The 20,874-nt window shown below is 42.8% G+C and overlaps 1 protein-coding gene across 1 annotated transcript in view; it reads left to right on the top strand.

Annotated features, from left to right (window-relative positions):
- Nucleotides 1-20,874, top strand: part of LOC113981849 (collagen and calcium-binding EGF domain-containing protein 1-like) — a 49,535-nt gene that overhangs the window by 6,792 nt on the left and 21,869 nt on the right. The window contains exons 2-3 of the mRNA XM_027709491.1: nucleotides 910-1,044; nucleotides 17,791-17,843. Coding sequence (XP_027565292.1) covers nucleotides 910-1,044; nucleotides 17,791-17,843 — 188 coding nt within the window. The remainder of the gene's footprint in view (nucleotides 1-909; nucleotides 1,045-17,790; nucleotides 17,844-20,874) is intronic.

The raw sequence follows: 20,874 nt of genomic DNA, 5'->3' as shown, positions 1-20,874 counted from the left end.
GTGAACTGTTTGTCACTCCAACAAAAAAGAAGAAATTCCCAGCTCGAAGTCTGAGTGTCCTTGGGGCCAGAGGAAGAGTCATGAGGTTTTCTGTAGCTCTTCAGCCTGGAAGATGCACTTGCAGATCCAACTTGGCACTTCCAGGCTGCCTGATCGGTCATGCTTAGTTTCTAATTAGCTCCTCCAGCCCTTTCTCTGGGAATCACGATAATGAACATAAAGAACTGTTTATCCTAAATGAGACTTCCCAAGGGTAGTAGCCTCCTCAGTGGCTGTAGAAATGGAAGGCAAGCCTGAGGAAACACCAGGGTGCTGTGGTTTTTGGCAGCAGTTGATAAACATTTCTTTGTGGATGGAGCAGAGCATGTAATTTACTGCCCAGCTCTAATAAGAGCAGACTTTACCATTTTGCTGTTCTTTTCCATCGCTGTCAAAATGCAACAGCTAAATTCCAGTGAGAAACTCCGCAGTTGACGTTTATGTAGGTAGCAGCATAAAACTTACTGGACTATCTGTGGAAAGTTAATTCATCATTTTTATAAGATCTCAGATGTTCTCTTAACTGCTTTATTACTCATGGAGGGGCAAAACAGTCCTGCCCTTCCTTCTGAAAAGGACAGTGGTGGTGGGATCAGGTAGCACCTAGACAGTTGTGCAGATGTGTTCAAGGGCAGGAGGCTTCTGCTGGACTCCCTGCTGGTTTTGCATTGCACAGTTAAAAACAGGTGATGAGCAAGCCATTGAGCTTGCTCCTCTAGCAAAATATCAGCCATTTTTTTCAATCCCTGGCAACATTTGCTCTAAAGATCATTCCCTGACAAGAACTGATCAAAGTGGCTACTTTACTGCAATTGCGGTGACATCCCAGTGGGCAATAAAAGTCTAATTGTCCCTGTTTTATTTCCAAAGCCATAGGACAGAGGAATATAAACTCGAAGCAGTGCCTGGGCAGAGTGATGGATACAGGCAGCTGTCCCACTGCCAGGCCCACATCGGCACACTCAAAGCTGGCTACCGTCAGGCTACCATGGTCCATGCCCAGTGGTGGGACACCATCAAGTGGTTCCTCAAAGGGGTTAAATTATGGCCCCTGATGCAGTTTTATGCACTGTACACTGGGCTAGAAAAGATCCAGATACAGAGACTGGAGTGCCCATTCCTGTGATTTTTCACCCCAGCCTGTGTTTTACATTTGTCCCCCATTAGACATCCACCATCATTCCTTGATGATGCACGGTCACTGGGTTGGCACTGAGGCAGCCCATGGTGTCGCACTGTGGTGCTCTGAACCCTGTTTTCTCTAGGGCTGCATTGTTAAAACATTCTGGCAGATGGAGTAGTAAGTTGGACATTAACTGGAAAAGTACAGGGGGTCAAGCATAATTCCTGATAGCTTCAAGGAGCACTGGAAGGGAGTTTGGTGTGTTGGAAACAATAATCAAATAAAGTTGCCATTGCACACAACAGTGACCTTGTGAACGCGCAAAGGCTTTTGGCACTCACAAATTAAGAAAAGCCAGCGTTAACCACATGCCAGCATAATTTTCCCTGGACTTCTGTGGTTCTCTGTTGTGATTCAGCATTTAATTACATGATTGTAGTCCTGGGGTGTTTTTCTAGTTCCATTTCTGGAAAGGTTTCCTGAGAGGTCCAAATGCAATGATGTTTTAGCATTGCACTCTCCCTGGCTTACGAAACAGCTGAATCCACAGGGAGGGTCAGTGGAGCTGCGCAGCTGAGGGGGCGGCTGCCCTTGTCTCCAGCTCTGCAAACAGAGTTCCCCTAAGAGCTCCCTCAAGGCTGACCCCTCTCTCAAGGAGCTTTCGGTTCACAGTGCTTGGCTGTCAAACCACAGGCACACGCCCAGCCTTCCACATAGGGTGATGCATTTGTGTGTGGGGGGGTTTGGGTTCGAGGAGGTACCTCCGCAGGGCCCCCCAACCCCAGAAGGGCTGTGGCTGGAGACTCTCAGCAGAGTGAGCAGGGAGGCAACCTCCTCCTCTTGGTTTTGGTGCAAATTTCACCATTTCATGGCCTTTGACCACATCCCATAGGAGTGAGGCTCTGAAAGAGTTTAAAAAAACTTGGATAACCCTGCTGAAAATTGTGGCATTAAAGCCCAGGTTTTCTCTACTTGCATGTCTCATTCAAGGCACTGGAGTTAAGAGTTTTACCATGCCATTGCTAGGCTGAGCTGCTCTCCAGAAGCATCCATCCCCCCAGTTGAAGACAGAGACACCTGTACTTAGACAGATGTCTGAGATGTAATTCAGCTACTTCACTGAAAATTGTGTACAGTTATAATGAGGATTGTGTATGGCTACAATAAGGAATGTGATGGCATTGATTTTCCTGCACTCACAATGTGCTAATGTGGAGATCTCTGTCCTGGTCCTTGCATATCTGCCTTCAACACCCTGTCATAGCTGTGGCTTGAAAATATATTCAGTCAAGGATTGTAGTTTTGGTCAGAGTTTGCATAAGGACTTGAAATTCTGGTCAATGACAGGCACAGTTTGGTGTCAGTCTAATGTAAGTACCAATACTCTTCTTTTGTGAAAGCTAAAGGGTAGTGTTCATTTGGTAGTAAGTCTAGGGAATTAGAATCATAGAATTATTGAAGTGGGAAGATGAAGAAATTTAAGTAAGGAGTTATTGGTTTTCTTTATGTTGAACCTAGTTTCTATTTGCAGCATTCATATTCTAGTGGTTAACATTATGGAAGTAAAAACATATTATTACCACTACCAGTACTACTTAAGAGTGTGTAAATGTCCAGAAATCCAAGTCAGAGCAAAATGTGTAATGTGACACATTTCCAAATAAAGGTATACTTTTTATTTCAAGTGGGAGGTTTTGTGCCAGAAAACACCACACGACTTCTCAGTAGAACCTTTTAGCTCTATGCTCAAGCAGGAGAGTGTGATGTTATTTTCAGGTTATGGGGCCCCCTGCACATTAGGACAATCATTACTGCTTAGCACCAGCACAGTGGATTTTGCTGGATCCTACAAAAACTTAACAGAACTGTGGATTTGTGCTACCTAATGCCATGGCATTGAATTGTTTCTCAGAGTCATTAATTGTTTCAGGATTTCCACGTTACTAAGGGCTGCACATTTTTCTTCTGCTTGCTATACATTCTACAGACCTCATCTGTAATGAAGCACTCTGCCTCACATCCTGCCTTACCTTTCACTCTGTTTTTATTGTTGCACTTTAGGAGATTCATCCACAAAGTGTCTGTGTGGGCAACAATAAAAAGCCCAGGATAAATTTATTCTGAGTTATTATCTGCAATTGTGATAGGTAATAGATACTGGATTTCTGTTAGTATTGTGATTCTTAAATAAAAACCATATGCCCAAAGTCAGCGCCTTGGAGATAAGTCAGACATCTGGCTGAGATTCTACATTTGGGAATGTAAATGATGCAGATGGTGAGATTATAATGCACACTGTGCCCATCAGGTTGTACTAGTGATGAACAAGCACTTCATTAGGTAGAAAAGACTGGAAAAAAAATTCAAACTGAGATGAAATTTCTTGAGGAATGTTCACGGTATTAATTTCAGTTTGCTGCTTGCACTCATGCATTTGGGGGAGTCTGCTTTACACCACATGCCAAACCTTTATTCCAAATATATTAGAGTGTGCCAGTTATAATATAGTGCTTTCAAACAACTGAGCAGAATCAGATTGATATCTCAGGCTGTAAAAATGTTGGGTTTTCTTCATTGGAGTGTCTTGGGAATAAAAGCAAACTTGTGAACTGAGTAGGAAAGAAAACAACTAGTTTCTTTTATTCTGCATAAAATACTACCTCCACAAAAATGTTGTGGTGTGAACTGTGGAGTGGGCTCAAAGACGATGCACAAGTCCTACAGGCAGATGAATTGGTGGTAATGTAGAAGCAGTACAAATTAACACAAAATATATGTTCTGAGAGGAACAGAAACACAAAATGCATATTCTCAAGTATGAATCTTGCAATGCTAATCTTGGTTTCGCTGATATTTATTTAGCCTCAGATCTAAATTTAGCATTGTCTCTACAAGCTAACACAGACAGATGCCTTGGGAATACAATGCAATACCACTTTTCGGAGACAACATGCACTTTCCAGGGAGCACTAAAATTAACTTGTGGAGCACCCAAGTGACTATCACCCACAGCCACATCAGTCATGATAAGCTAGTCAGAAAAAATAAATTACTCCCTTATCTTCTAGACTTCCTTAACAGTTACTCTGTATTTTACTTATTTAAGTGCAACATCAACCTGAAAATTTCTGGAAGTTTAGCAACAACATGTATTACAGGAGGACAAGTTAGCAGGAAGAAATTACCCAAACTTTCCTCAGGGGATTGCTTAAGATGGAGGTGATGACTCGTGCCCGTGGCCATGGTGGTGGTTTGTCCTGGTCAGTGGAGCAGTGTAGCATTTGCCTTTGCTTGTCGACACTTCCCACAGGTGATGTGGCCCTGTCCTGCTGCTAACTGAGGCCACAGCTGTAACTTCCCTGCTACAAAAAGCTCTTAGTACTGTCACTCATTTTACTTGGAAATCAGATTTTAAGAGCCCAAGAGACATCACATTCCATTAGCACTTCTCCCCTAATTAATCTCAGAGGAAGAGGCTATTAAAACAACAGCAGGTGACCAGAGGATGTTGCTGTGGCCAAGGCAGGTGAGACTGTCAGGCAGTCCCTTGTAGTGCACCTTCAATATTCACTTCCTGTGTACCTGCAGCAGCCTGTTGTCTCTTCCCCTTGCACTGAAGGCAAGAGGTCTTTCTTTCCTTTTCAAGCGATCCCTCATGCTTCCCCAGCATGAGATGATGCTCCTTGTACCTGTGAGGATGTCCTGGAGGAAAACCGTGTCCTCTCAGCCATAACTGCTCTGACATGAAGAAGCTGTTTAAATACTGTATAGAGAATAAAGCACTAGCAGAGATGAAGTTGCATGTTGTAGCAGTTGCCTAACCTTCATGTTAACAACACCAAATTTGTCAGGTTTATGATGCCATTCCAGTGAGGGCTGTGCAGTCAGGTTCAGATCACCTCAGGAGGACCATCCTTCGACATATTTCCTGGATATCAACAGGCATTATGATAGCAAGATATTTAGGTCATGATACCTTAAATGTGCTAATGGTAAAGGAAGAACCAGAAACAGGGCACTGAATATTGTCAAGAAACAGCAGCCTGAGCTGCTCAGAAAGGAGGTTGCCCAGACCACCACCCAACAAAAAAGTGACATTATGAGAATAGAAATGCCAAAAGCCCATGGCAGAGAGATGGGGAGAGAGGGGTTCCCACAAGCAAATAAATACATGACCAGCAGTGAGCACATCTTAACACTGACACCCAGCAGGATGCTTGCCCTCATTTTGGGTCATGGAAATAAGGCAGACAAAGCAAAATCCAGTTGTTATAAGAAAACAAACGTTTGAAAAGGCCCTGCAGTCACAAACAAAACCATCAAATGCCACGACTGGCCTGCTGCACAGGATAGTTGTTCAGGATGATATGCAGGAAGAAGAACCCTGATGAAATGAGGCAAACTGAGGGACCTTAATTGAGAAAACCAGCCTTGGATGCAAAGAAAAATTCTATCCTGTACAGATGAGCCCTTACAAAGTACCTTCTAAGGCAGTCTGGAAAGGTGTGAAGTAATAATCCTCTGTGCATGCCTTCAAGGAGTGATGTTATCTCTAGGCAACAGCACTAACTGTTCTACCCAGCCCCCTGAGTAAACTGGTCAGTAACCCTGATTCTTTTCTCACTCTGGTCTCACAGGTTTTTTTGCTTCTGAGCCCAAAATTTTGAGGCCATTTTGTTGCTTCAAACACCAGAGTCACTCCAGTGCTTGTAGCTCTGAATTGCTGCCTGGAACTGGAACTGCTGCACCAGCTCCAGCAGAGTGATCCCTGGTTGTCATTGATTTTAGGACGGAGTGTAATAATGTGAATTTGATATATACCAGCTGGCACTAGTATCAGAAAACACAACCCCATTTCTGTTGTGAGGCACAAATAATACAGGGGTAAGTGCAGAACACTGCAAGCAACAGGCTTTCTCTGAGAAGTCATCATGCTTGAGGTTCCCCCTATACTCATCACAGGCCATCCCCACCAGCTCAGAACCACATCTTCTCCAGCCACCTGAGGATGGTAGAGTCCAGGTTTGGTTTTGTGACCTTTATTCTCAGCTCCCTGGGGCATCCCAAATGTTTTTGCTTTCAGGTCTCTGTCTCAGCAGAAAGTGTTTTCCCCACAGCAAGTCCACTTTGCCTGTGGTTCAATTCCACCTCTTTGCTCTCAGTGTTTCACAGCTGTCCAAAGCAAAATGCTTCTTTGTACTACCTCAGGCTGTCCAGGCATCATGCGTGGTAACAGACTTCATCCCTGTTTTTGGGGCAGTGGGTTAGAGGAGGGCTGGGGGTGGAGGAGAGCCTTTCTTTCAGCTGGAGTGTGGTTGCAAATATCAAGCACACAGAGTGAAAGGGGGTGTGAGTTATCTCAATAGCATTTCAACATCTCATACAAGTCGTATGTTCAACCTCAGTAGTTTATTAAGAGCTAAGACCACATTCCAGCAGCAGGGTGAGAGAGAAGAGCACCAGTCAATGCCAGCTCCATTAAATTAGGCAACAGGAAATAGGACTACGGCTGTGGTTTGATCTGTTGGGGCATAGTGTGGTTGCTCCTGCAATTAGTACTTGGCTAATGGACAATCGACATCAAGTCTCAGCTCCGACTGGATAGAAATCTGAGCCCTGTGTAGTTCACGGCATGGTGGGGAAATGGAAGGAAGTTTCTGAAAACAGCTTTGCTCCTTATTTTTAAAACTGGCCTCATGCCACCCATTTGCTTATAAATTAAAGAGCAGGATGCACTGACATGGAGAGGGCACCGCCGGTCTCGTGCACTCCGTGCTTAAACCACCGCAGCCCATTCATTGGTCTGATGGTGTTCCTGCTGCTGCCATTTTTAACAGAGGAGCTGATTGCCACATCAAAAAGCTGCTTGGTGAACTTTCCATCATCTGCTGACTGTAGTGTGAGTGGAGTAGCCTCAGCTACTGGGGCAGCTCAGACACAACTGCCATATCCCAGATACCAAGCCTTCCAGTGACACCATATAAATAACCACTCCTTCCAGTAATGCTTCCCTGCTTAGAGAATCGTTTCGGGATTCACTTCATCCACCCTACCCTGCAACAAATAACCTGCAGATGTGTGGGCTCTAAAAATAATCCTTGGCACTGGGGCCATGGTACAGCATCACTACATAATTCAACAAACTTTTGTACTGTGTTATCTTAGAAATTAATCTTTTCTGTATGCTGCAAGTGGTTCATGGAGACAAATTCCATCCTAACAAGAACTACTCTGTGTATAGAGAGTATTTTGCTATCATCTCTGTGGACAATAAACATGAGTCTGACTTGTGAGCATGTTATGTTAAGAATTATTTCTTTCCTTGTCCAATTCATTAAGTCTGTATACTTAATAAGCAATTTCAGCATTTGTAAGGTCTTCTCTGGGAACAATAAAACAGAGGAGAAAGGGAGAAAAACATCTGGATCAGTGAAACACTCTTGAAATATTATCTTTTTTAGTGTCTTTATAGAGATTTCCAGGGGCTTACGTTAAGAAGTTAATTCCATTGCTGCTATTGATGTTGAAATTATATTAAAAGAACAATTTTAACTTGGTCTTGTTGCTTAGATAGTGATCAGAGCTGGCCAACCCTTTTGTTTGAAAATACTTTAATGAAAAAATAACAATGTTTGTATTTCATTCAAGATTTAGTACTTCTTTTTTTCACTTTTTCTCCTTTTAAACTTTTATTGTGAAAATGAAGAGGAGGGGAGAGAAAACAGTGGGAGAGGACCAAAGCTGTAATTTAACAAATAACTTTTTTTTTTAATTGTTTGTTTGTTTATTTCCAATTACTTTAATATTTTTAGAGAATATCTGCTAGTGTTACTTTTTGATTCGGTTATGTACAGTTTTGTACACTTACCAAAAAACTCAGGGGCTGAAGTACATTGTATTCAACTGGAGCCCAAGGGATCTGTGCTTGCTCAGTCTGGAGAAGAGGGCGCTAAGGGGCAAATTTAATTGGTGCCTCGCACTACCTAATGGGGAGTTACAGAGAAGACATGGGGGTTATAGAGAAGACAAAGCCAGACCTTCATCAGAAATTCACTGTGAAATGACATAAGACAAGAGCCAGGGGTTGCTGCACAGATATTTTAAGTAGATATAAAGGGGGAAATGAACAGTGAAATGGTTAAGCACTTGGAAGAGGGTCCCAGAGAAGTGAGGCAATCTCCATCCCTGAAGACATTCAACACTCCTCTGGGCAAATCTCTGAGCAGTTAGCACTGCTGTCAGGTGCACTTGGATCACAGGCTTTCCAAAGGTTCCATGCAACCCAAATTATGCTGCAAGTCTGTTTTTTCTAAAAATATAGGGTTATTTTCCTCAGATTTGTTTCTGCTGCTTGGCTCAAACCTTGCCCTGAAAAATTCGCTCAGCTATGCTGAAACAGGGTCATGTCCCGGTGACTCTAAGCCAGTTCTGGAAGGATAAAAATCCTTAGGCATAAGTAGCTGTTAAGCACCCTTATGTGATTCGTAATGTATAAAATTAGATTGCTATGCTTGTTGCACAAAGTGTGCTCTGAAGACAGGAGCCATCACGTACCCCTTGTTTGTAGATGGTATAGAGAGTGAACATTGTGATTGTCACATTGTCCCAGTAATCAGGGACAATTCACACAAACCTCCATGCCCTGTGTGCCTCTTGTCCTTTCACTATGAGTTTTCCACAGAGAGGCAGATTATCCAAATGCAGACATCTACCTCATGCTGTCAGTTTCCAGCTCAGTGGTGGAAATCAAGATGTCACCTGGACATTATGTGCACCCAGTGTAGAGAGTGAGGTGCTCAAAGACGTGTCTTTCTTCAAGTATTTTTCCATGCTATATGACTTCCTTAAAAACTGATGGTTTTGTGTTTGGTTCTCCCAACATCTAAACTATTAAAATTGGAAGTGTTAGCCTGACTAGACTTATTTATTTGCTTTTTTCCTGGAGTGGAATTTCAAAAACCATCACAAATTAAAATATCTGTTAAATTTCTGGATTAAATATCTGTGTCTGTGCCTGGCATGTAGATGAATGCTTTAAGATAGAGATGGATGTCGTGCCCATGGGGGAAGTACAGGAGCAGTGGTATATGTCAAATTCCGAATCCATCAAAACCAGGAAGAGTTTTGCAACAGTTTCCAATGACAAAAGTCATCCAGACTTGATTAAGTTTATTGTCAGAAGGGATTTTCTGGAATGATTCTTTCAAGAAGTCCAATTGTAGCACATCCTCAGAGCCGAGCATGTCCTCACCCACCATCTTAAGTCTCGATCAGAGCCTGTTCCCAGCCTAACACATGTTCCTGGCAAAGCTGCCAGAGATTGCAGCGGAACCAGGATCAGGCCCTTTAATGTCAGCTCTTCAGTAAGTAAACATGGATGGAGTGAATAGCTTCCCTGAAGGTTAATTGGGATTTATGTCCTATTTGGAAATCTAGCTTTAGAGATCTGACTGCCTGGCATAGTTTCTGTGATGTGTTTTTCCGTGCGTGGTTGTGCAGAAGACGCTTGCCTTTTGTTGTTTATCGAAAGGAGTTTGTTAGACATTGCTTATGCAGCATCTTTGTGATCTTGTTGATGAAAGATGCTCTATAAACAGGGCTGGATTGGACTGGATTCAGTAAGTCTGGGGGCTTGCCAGCAATTTATTGCTATTTGACTCCAGTGACCAAGGACCAGCACAGCAGTCAGCCCGTGAGCGCAGCTCCTCGCAGCCCTGCTCTGGCTCTGCCTTCCCTCCTGAAATGGAATTTATTACTCTCTATCTCACATGGATATTTGGTAGGAAATTGGAGCTACAAAATGAAGAGTCATGGAAGTTTAAAAAAAATCCAAGAGACAGGACAGATGTGCTGTGATTAGTCCTGTACTCTGGCTCACCTTGGGTTCGATATATAATTGAATGTGTGCCATGAGCAAAACATACTACTTACAGACTTAGAAGGAAATTTGGCTTGCAGTCCTCTAATTGGAAGTCAGAGGTGGTGGAAAAAAAGACTTTCGCTCACTTTTTGTACTTTAAATCTCAAAGCAGTGAGTTATTTTAAAGCATAAGCTCAGCCTTGAATCATTTAAATTGAGATTTAGAAGACAACTTTTTCTTAGAAATGACAATATATTTATGAGGATGCATCATATTTTGCCAGTTCATTAGATTTTATATTAAATACAAGCTATGCTATCTTTGTATAAAATTCATTTTTTTCTTCCCCTCAAATTTCACACCTGTCAAACATTGATTTGATTCTGCAAAATCCATACCAACTTCACCTGTGAAACTAAACAAAATAGCTTTCTTGGTACAATGCCAGAAAATAAAAGAAATTTATAAGAAAAGATAGCAAGACAAGGCTGACAGTATGTATATAAAGCTGAGTCTAAGCAGATGAAAACAGTCAAAAGCCTTTTATTTAATCATTCTGGTATTTTTGACATGTTGTCTACTGACAAACCACATGAACATTCCCTTATGTTAAGAAAAAAAAAACCCCAAAAAACCAAAAAAAAAATCCCAAACCAAAAAACCTAATCAAACAAAACAGCAAAAAAAACCACAACAAAACAAAACAAAAAAAAGCCAATGAAATAAAATTCCAGGAAAGATGGGAAGAAAGTACAGTCCAGCACTGAAGGAATCACATATGTGATTTTGAGGATGATGTTCACATGCTTGTAAAATATCCAACAAATGGCTTTTCCAGTAGCAACAGGGGTCATTACCTTTTTGAAGTTGTCTAATGTTTTCCTTCTGAGAGTTTCCTTTTTTGCTTAGAGGATATCCACTGGTAGACCTTTATTTAGTCACTTTGGGACTTTGGTATGCTAACCGAGATACAAGCACTGATGGTTACCAGTGCAGCCAGTTGGTCTGTGCTACAGAAAAAAGATGCTGATTATTCTGTGGTTAGTCAGTGTGTTTGCAGCCCCGAGGCTCTGGGTGGGCCAGGGACTGACAGGGCCAATATTGGTGCTGGTCCTGCCACACAGTGTCATGGCTTCCCTGAAAACGTGAAGCCCTAGTCCATGTGGTTCATTCGGAAATCCGAATATGACCTTTTAATTTCACTTCACATTGGAAAGGAGGATAACAGGAAATGTTTCTAGAAGTCTTTACTCTGCCAAAAAGAGAGACAGTAAGCTGAGGTTTGGTTGCCACTTCTTTCTGCAGTGAGCAGAGGCTATGAGAAAATTTTCTGATGTGGCTGCAAGGTTTTCACACCAACCCTTCCGTCTGCATCCCAAAGCCCTAAAATAGTCAAAAGCAATGGTCTCCTGGGACTGCTGACCTGCTGACACAGGGGGATGTGTTGGGGGAGCAGTCTTCCTGCCCAGATGTTGGTTGAAACCTCTACTGAACACCACCCTGCATCTAATTTACTTAAACAGAACCACAAACCCCGTCATGGAGACGTGCCCTGCACTGTGTCCATGGAGAACAGAGGCCTGGCCTTCTACAAAAAAGAACAGACTTTTTTTTGGTCACTAAATTTGCCGGACCTGTGAAGTTTTGCTCCTTGTGCATCTTTCAGTTTTGTGCAGGTCAGTACCTCCAAGCCCCACCGATATGCACACAGGGTGGAGGGTTTCTTCCACCTCTCAAAGTATTTTTATTCTCTTTTACAGAATAATGAGCCCCAAACATTCACAAATACTGTGCTCTGCAGGGGCTACAAACCATCATATTGGTTTGGAAGTTCTCTTGTGAGAAGAAGGAACCTCAGTTTATGCTCCAGCACCATAAAACTCCCTTTTGACCATAAAAAAATGACATGAAACAGCACTTGGAGGACAGGAGGAGTCAGTTAGCAGTGAGGAGCAGCCAAGAAGCGTGTCTGAAAGCTTTCAAGAGCATCCGTCAGGGTCTCCCAGGGTGAGTGCTGGCACAGTTCCCTAGAGTCAAGAGAGGTATGTGGCTTTTGCCAGGAGAGGATCTGGTCCCTGGCTTACATTCAAGGAAGAGGAGCCCAGGAACTGTGAATCTTATCAAAACCTTCCCATTAGCAATGACTGGAATGTGATTTCATTTCTGGTATCTGTCTTAGTAGTCGGAGTTGAGCAAAAGAGCAGATAGCAGGGCTTTTCTTTTTTTTTTCCCTAAAAAAAGAAAACCATCATATGTGGGTAAAATTATTTGACTTAAGTAGCTAACAAAAACCAAAGCTTAGATTCTGGCAACTCGTTAATCACTCAAAAATTTTACTTCCACAAAAATCAGCCAATAAGTTGTAGCAATTTGCTCTCAGAAGTCTGAATTCCACATTTGGGTTGTCTTCATGGTTTTTCAGGCAAATCCTGCTCTATTCAGTCGGTTGAGAGAAATAAAATAGCACACAGATACACACAGCAGTTGTAGGTGCTGCAGCATAAGAAGATGTCACTGTACTTTGGTTACTTGCTCTCAGCTGGGACAGTGATGGAAGGGCTCGGGCTGGCCTTGGACCTTGTGTTGCACCAAATGTGAACATAAATCGTTTCTTTACAAAACTGTGAAAAAGGACTAAGTCTGGAAATCATGGCAAAGTGTATGCTGAGCAAGTGTCTGCAGGGAGGCCATCCCCTCTTACTCAAGATTTTGGTATGTGTCCCACGGAAAGGCAAACAAAAATAAAGTGCATTGCTTCAGTTTTACACCATGTTGACACAAATCTTCTCTCCGTGTAAATCATGGTGAAACTGTGCACAGCTACCAAGCTGCTTCCTTAAAACACTGGCACTGCAGATGGGCTTTGCCTGTGCATGCTTTGGCAGACAAACCTGTACCTCAATTGAATTTTATATAGGATATGATAAAAATAAGACTTTGGGGTTTTGGGGTTTTTTGTTGGTTTGGGGTTTTTTTAGGTTTCTTTTTTAATGTACCTTATTGGTTTGCATTTATAGCTGTCTAATTATTTTTTATAAGTTAATTGCTGTATTTTATATTTGCATTTTTGCTACACTGTGTACTTTTTAAAGCTGGTGTGATCAAAAAAAGAAACACTGGGCAGACATGATAAGGAGGGGCTCTAACAAAGACCCCTTTGTGGAATTAAAAACACCATGCCATGGCCTTTGCTGACTCAGGTCTTCAAAACACAGCACAAGTTCTTCTGAGTTCATGTTATGACATAGGCTGAAGAACTCTGGTATAAAAAAAAATGTACTCAATAGGAAATTGCTTTTTTATTAGAGACATTTTCTTGAGCATATTATCATTACTTTCTACCAGCACCGACTTGGGAGAAAACAGTGTCGACATATTTAAACTTACATAAAATCTTAAGCATCTTTTATGCCCCCTAAACTGTGACTGATCTGACATTCGTTGGCCAGGAAAAGCATTTCAGAGAGGAGGGATTTGACTTGCCTGACCACCTGTGGATTTGCTGCACCAGTAAAGCGACCTCAGGCCTCAGCTGAGCTCTAGAAACTGTCCTTGTGTGCGCCCCTAGCCTCAGTGAATGGGAGGTAAAGTGCCTCTGCTTGAACTACTTCTGTCTAGGAGGAGCCAGCCTGGAGGCTGACTGTCTGTCAGCATTGTAGGGATAAAATAAGAGCAATATTTTATCCTAAGAACTCACTTTCTGACTCAGCATAGAGATTTCTGTGTCTGCTTTGCTCTCAGGAGGCAAATATTTCCTAGAGCAGACTCATCACTTTCTACTTTTGACATCTTTACCAAGAGTTTTGTTACCATATTAAGTTTTGTCTGAAATGGGTTTAAAACTTTTCTCTTTCCTCTTCCCTTTGCATTTCCCCTTTGCCTTCCCCTTTTCAGTCACTGAAAGATCATCACGTGTCTTTTTCAAAGTAACTCGTGACAGAGTTTTAGAGTTACCTCTTTGCTGGTGTTATCCAAAACCTTAATAATGCACTGAGCAGCTGATGTTACAGCCCAAGTCACTGCCATGTTACTGCAGACAGATGCAGGTTAATTATCACTTTAAAATGTTTATCCTCTTATTGTCTGCATTTCAGAAGCATTTCAGCAGCTGTAGGAGCCTGAGTGACTCCCTTCCCTCTCACCCAGAGTATTCCCTGGTCAGTCTCTCCAGGACGGCTGCGGTGTCCCGTGCAGAGCAGGAGGTGGGCCGGGGGTGATGGCAGCTCTGCACCAGGTGGAAACAATTATGGGAAAAAAACATGGTCTGTGCTGGATGAGTTACTGCTGATAGCTGCCTGATAAGCTAACTTAATAAAGTGGTGGCTTAATTAAGCTGCATTCCTTGCATCTTGCCTTTCGCTCTGCCTGTCTGAGGCGATGCTATCGAGCAGCTACTGCTCTGCAGGGTGGGGAGGGGTGTTGTGCTGGTGCACTCTGTGTGTTGGGCACTCTGGGGGACCAGCGGGTGATGGGACATGGGGGAGCTCCTGTAAAGGTCAGCTCCCCTCTCAGTTTGCAAGGTGATGGGCCACAAAAGCCTGCAACAAAGGCAGATCTGCAGCTTATCTAGTCGCACGTGTGTTTGTTGGTATCAAACGTTTGACCCTAAATCCCATCTTCTGGCATTCGGTGATCCAGGAGTATCTCAGCCTCCAGAGCAGAGGGGAGTAGCTGAACATCTCCCTGCATTTCCTGCAACTTTTTTTGTCAGAAAAAAAAACAAGGGTGACTTTGCTTTGAGCGAATCCCTATTCCTATGGATTTTCATACAGGCAACACAAAAGCTAGACATTGCAGGGGTCAAAATTGTGATGCCCAAAACCCCGTGAATTTGGGCTTGTGCATATTCCTGAGTGAAGATTGCATGAGAATCAGGAGCTGGTATATTTTTAATTGCCGAAGTACCTCATTAAAAGCTGTAACAGATATGTCTGCCAGAAGTTTCTTCTTTTGTAAGCCAGATTTGAGGTTAATAAATCAACTTAATTTCCCCATAGATCCAGATTTTATTGGAGGAGCTTCTTACGCAGCCCTGTGTTTGTGTTTCATGCATGCTCACGTGTACAGCTGCATAGCAACCACCTTGCTGAAAGTTATTCAGTAGCTAAAATTATCAGGAACCCCCTCTTACCTCTCATTATGTACAACAAGATTGCTGCTGTGCAACGTTGATTAGACATGTCAACCTGGACCTAGATGCCTGAAAATGAGTGCTGCTATTAAAATGCCTTTGCTAATGCTCATATGTCCATCATTTTGACCGATTTCTCTTTAAGAATTTAGAAAGCCAAAGCATGCAGGAATCCCAGGGTTGCAATGTAGTGTTCAGAGAAATAGGTATTGTCGTATTGTATTTCCTGTGCATTAACCCTAAAGTAGCAGTTTCCCTGGCAAAACTGTGCTGATGGCTCAAGCTTGCTGTCGAGTACTAATGCAGAGATCTGTAATCTTCAGCTGGGAACAAATTAACATGGGAAATTGGTTTCTGGAGTGTGGTCCTGAAAGCAGAGCATCCCTCCTCTAAACCACTCCCTTCAGTGACATTTAAAATTTCCATGGTGCAGAAAGATCTTTAAGTTGTAGAGAAAATATTTTCAACTCTCCTTACCAGTAAACTGGGAAAAGTCAACAAAAAATTGAGAGGGAGACTGAAAGCAAGGAAATGGTTTCTCAAAAACATCTTATCCCCCTGTGGAACTCATCGCTGCAAGAAGCCATTGAAGAGAGGGATTTCAGCAAGGACTTGGATATCTGCCAGTTGAGCATGATTTTCTGGTTGTTTTAAGTGGATCAATCCTGGACAAGGCTATGGAAGGCTGTTTGTGCTTTGGGGCAGTATCAGGGTACCAGAGCGGTGTCTAGTGGCTGTAACTTGGCATGTGGTCAGTTCTCAATGTGCGGCTGTTTGACCAAGGTTTGATTGAGGCAAGTGGTTTGGCTTTCAGGAGGATAAAGCCTCAGTTTATCCACAAGAAAGCCAACAAGCCCAGCCAAAAGCCACTGCTGTACAGGTTGAGAGGAAAGAGGCAGCTCCTGCAAGGTTCCCAGCAGGTGAGCCCTCACCCAGGAGCAGGCTCTATGGCTGCAGTTGCCATGTGCTGCCACAAGCCACTCCCAGTGTGGGAGTCCTAAGGGTCCTAAGCCTGAAAATCTTCCATGGAGAAGGGTAGACATGATGGAAGCTGCTGCTCCCTATTTCTGGTTCCTTCTGGCTGGCACAACCCCACAGGTCAGCATCTCATGCCAGGGATGTTCTCCTTTCTTATCTTCCAGCCCTCTCAAGTCAGGCTGTATCTTCCTCCGAAGAGCAGCTACAGGCAAACTTTTATCAGCCTCACTTCTTCTGCAGACAGGAGGAGATGGATGTGCACTTGGAAAGCCATCAGCATGGCTTGCAGCATATGAACAGCCTCCCCAATGCACCTTTGAACTCATTCCTTCTGCGTTTGTTTGTCTTGCAGATAAAACTTCTCAGCAGTGTTTGGAGAGAAGTCTAATGAGGGACCACTGTTTGCATAACAAAGCAAGGCTTCCTCTTCAGATGTTCAACCTTCATTAAGCATAATTTATATTCCAGCTAATCTTGGAAGAGAGTAAAATATGGAGCCAAAGTTTGTTTTTACATAGTTTGGAGTAATGCATTGTTTGCTTTAGGAGGTCAATTGCAACTGATAGTTGATTTAAATTCAACATAATGATGATTTGTGATGGCTGCATGTTTTCTAGGGGAGTGTTGTGACATTGACTGACATGGCTTTAGCACTCTTCTGCATCTGTTATTGAATTAAAGGAAAAGACCAAATGGATGGTTTCCCGGTTTTGCAGATATTTCAGCACATCCACAAGGCATGAAAAACTGTGAATTTGTAAAATACAGGGGTTTTTCCCTCCTGGACTCATGTGTACTTGATATCATAGCGCACTGAGCAGCAGTTTTCTTTTGCAGCAGTCGTGCTGGTCACCAACATGGGACCTTTTGAAGGTCACCAGGTTCCTGCAGCAAGAAACTCTCAGGGTGATAAGGAACAGACCCATTTATAGAGTCTCCAGTGCACTGCTGTGAGTCCTGGTGACTTAATGTGTTTTCCTGAATAGAAGGCAAACCAGCAGGTATAGCTGGATGCCTACATGTCATTACAGGCCAGTGTGTCAGAAACAATAATTTCTCAGCCCTCAGACTTTTTTCGTATTATAGGCACATAAAAAGTATCCAATCCTATTGACGCTTCACTTCAGTTTTGTCCCCCAGCCAATATAAGATACCAGTTGAAATACCCCATATATTTCACTTACCACTTCCAGGTTTGTTGAAAGATGAGAAATGACTGATAACATTTATCCTCTGTGTACTCCTCACTGAGACTTACCCCTTTCTGCAAGTTTACATTGTGATGATGGATGTTTGAAAACACTCTTCACTGTAGCGTGAAAATGATGACCTGTGTTGTGTATATGGACAGCATAGAGGTGTGCTGCATCCTGTCAACACAAGAGAGCAGGGTTTTTGGAAACCACTTGGGATGTTGGGGAGGTTGATGTTGGGTGGCTGAGGTGGCTGAACATGGTGCCATTTAAGTGCCTCATGGACCAAGTGGTGCGTTTCCATGCTGCATCCTTTAAAGCTGAGATACCTCCAACTACAGTGCTCAGGATCCTCATCTTGTTTGGTTCATCAGATCCATGATCTATCTATGACCTTTTTAAAGGCAGCACCAACCTTTAGAGAATATATTTATTTATTCATTTATTTATTTTATTGTTTTTCAGGAAAAAATGCTGTAAGGGTTATAAGTTTGTTCTTGGACAGTGCATCCCTGAAGGTATGTGATTTCACTGTTCTTACCCGTTATGTCCCCATGCATTTCTCTTTCCCCATTTATCCTGTTTTCCACATTGCCAGTTTGGAAGAGCAACCTGATATAACTGCAGGCTCAGCTGTATCTCATGTGTCCGTGTAGGGGGGGAACTGTTTCCAAGAAATTGTTGGGAAAATAAAAAGATCAGCAACTTCCAAAAGTCTTGCTTAGTATGCCAAGGCCTCATCCTTCCCTAAGTACACGTGGCTACACGGATCTTATGCCATGACCTGCTGCAAACAGGGGGACATGTTCTGCCCTTGGCTAGGTAGGCAGGAGTGCTCTGTGCACCCAGAAGCACATGTTTCGTGGTTTTTCCCATTTATCCCTTGGATCTGGTACAGCTGATTTGGCTTGTTGGTGCACAGGGAGGGGGTGACTTGGTGAGTTAGTCTTGCCCTTTAGTTACCTATTTCCCAAAGACATCTGAGAGGGGAGAGCATCAACAAATAGAGTCTCTCTTCTGCCACCTCTCCTGGTCATGGGCATGGCTTCCTTGTCAACAGGGGCTGAGGAAGATGTAGATTTAATCAGGGTGGTTCACGCAGTAGTAAAAAGGGAACTGACTTGAATGAAATTGGCTATGAAGTTGTAGAAGTAGAGGAACAGCCAGGCAGGAGCAAATGTCCAGAAACAACAAGCCAATAAACCTTTTCTTCTCCAAAAAGCAGGTTAAAAAGCTAGTTTAAGGCAACACAACCTTCTATTTGATGATATAAGAAAAGCCTTGAGTTGGCCTGAGAATTTTCCCAGTTTGGAATGGTAATGTTTTGGGGGAAAAAAAAAAGTGACAAATGAACATGGAGAGAGTTGTCTGTTTTTTGAGTTACAGTCTCCAGCCAATAGGGATTATAATCCAAACTCTAATCCTGCTGTTTTGGTTTTTTTGGGGTTTTTTCCATTGAGTTTTTTTGGAGGGGAGTGGTTTTGGGGGGTTTCGTGTGTTTGTTTGTTTTTTGTAAATTTGTGTCTTCTTTGCTGCTGGGTGGAAACACTAAAGCATTCATTGCAAAAAAAAAACAAACAACAAAAAAAAAAACAAAGCCAGCAAACAAACAAACAAACAAACAAAATCACCCCCAAACACAAACAAAAACTAAAGCAAGCAAGCAAACAAATAAAAAAGCAACAACGAAAAAAGGAACACACCACCCTCCCCCCCTCAGTCTTCTCAAAACAAGAATTCTGTATTTGCTGCTTCCCTGCAAAGAAACAGCTCACGGGGCCAGTCTGAGCCCTGAGAAACCGGGTATAGTGTGTGTGAAATCAATGCTCACACCAAGTTCCCTGTCCTATGGTTTTGCAGTGAGTTTTGTCTCACTGTGTGTGGCAAGAAGTGACAGCTCCAGTGGGAAACTGACACTTGGAGAAGGTGGTTGTGTGTGTTGGAGGCAGAAGTCCGAAATCCTTTCAGAGTGGAGAAAAGCCAGGACTCTACAGTCTGGCCTCCCATTTTCCTATGGATTTAACAATTTTATAGACTGGTTATTCACTAAATATAATGGATACAGCAGGAGAAGTAATAGGAGCAAAAATAAAATGTGAGCCATGGCAATATATTATTTTGGCTTCTGATTTTCATCTCTTGAGATTTTAGGTGATTATGAAAGCAGCTTTTATTATGTACCCACTGACTTCACTTAATCCTGTTATTAACTGCATCTCAGTAACCTGAGAGTTTCTGCTACTAATTCAGTTTCTCTGCTGGCTGTGGCTTCCCTCCCTTTGTTTCTTCATTGCCCCTTTTCCAGCTCCATCTGTATTTTGCCTTGAACTTCGGAGGCCGCAGCAGTTGCTGAAACATCCGAGACAATCTCAGGCCATTGGAATAGGGACGAGAAACATGATTCACTGAAGTATTCGTTTCACTTACTCTGTTACAAGACATCACTTGGCTCTTCACACATTGTTTTGGCATAATCTTGACAGAGTAGCTGTATGAAATTCATATCTCGACACAGGCACATAAATGCATTACAGATGTGAGTTTATTAGAGCGCATCTTCACCTTTTAATCCAGTACTGGCACATCTTAACTGTGAGAAATATTTCCATCCCTGTCTTCTCCATGATTTAGCTGTGGCTGCAGGGAGGAGGGTCAGCAAAGGGAGAGACCCTCCCTTGTCCACCCGTTTACAGCTGCTGTGGAAAAACACCAATCTCCTTCTAGGACAGCTGTTATTTAAACAGACTGTTTCCCAAAGGGTTGTGTCTTTGTCCATGTGCATTATTGGTTTCTATCCTGTTATTTCTCATCTGCCCTTGAACAGAAATCAGTGTAGTCCAGTATAAGTCCACGCCCCCATGTTCTGCATTTCATTTGTTTTGTACTCACCTTCTTGTTCTGGCTTTCAGCTGCAGGAGCAGGAAGCAATGATCCTCAGGAAAAACATCCAGTGGAGTTTCCTCTGTGTGTCTGATTCTCTTTTTAGCATCTCTTCCTCCTCCATCTGATCAGAAAAGGTCAAAACCCACTTTTTCTCCTGTATGATCTCCTTCTTCTTTGCTTTGGAGACTCACAGCTCCAACCAAATCCTGTCTCATGTGCTCTTTCATGGTGTGATAGAGTGAGGAAGGGACAAATGTAGTATGAGCACCCTCCCTACCACTGCTTTACCTGAGTTTCTTGGCTGTGGGGGAGCACAGAGCAAAATACTCTATTACAGGTGAGCTGCAATCAGATCTGCTCTTCCCTCAATAATGGTGTTTCGAAAATTTCCTTGGTACAACTTTCCTGTTCCCAGAAATGATTGCATTGTCATTTCTGAGGTCATTGAAATACACGTAGGGACATTTATTATTCTGCTTTCAGTTTTGCATTGGTTCTTCCTGGAACAGCCTGACCTTCACTGTGTGGTTTCGATTTGTTCTCAAACCATGTTTCTTAGGCTGGGCTGACAGACAAGGGGTTTGAACATGCATGTGCATCCTCAGTTCTGCAGAGCACACAGAGGTGGTGCAGCAGCTTTTGCCTAATTTCATCCCAGTTGCGAGG

This window comes from Neopelma chrysocephalum, unplaced genomic scaffold (genome assembly GCF_003984885.1).
Source record: "Neopelma chrysocephalum unplaced genomic scaffold, ASM398488v2 Primary Assembly neopelma1_96780, whole genome shotgun sequence".
In the NCBI taxonomy this organism is placed as follows: Eukaryota; Metazoa; Chordata; class Aves; order Passeriformes; family Pipridae; genus Neopelma; species Neopelma chrysocephalum.
This window is presented reverse-complemented; position numbering and strand designations above follow the sequence as displayed.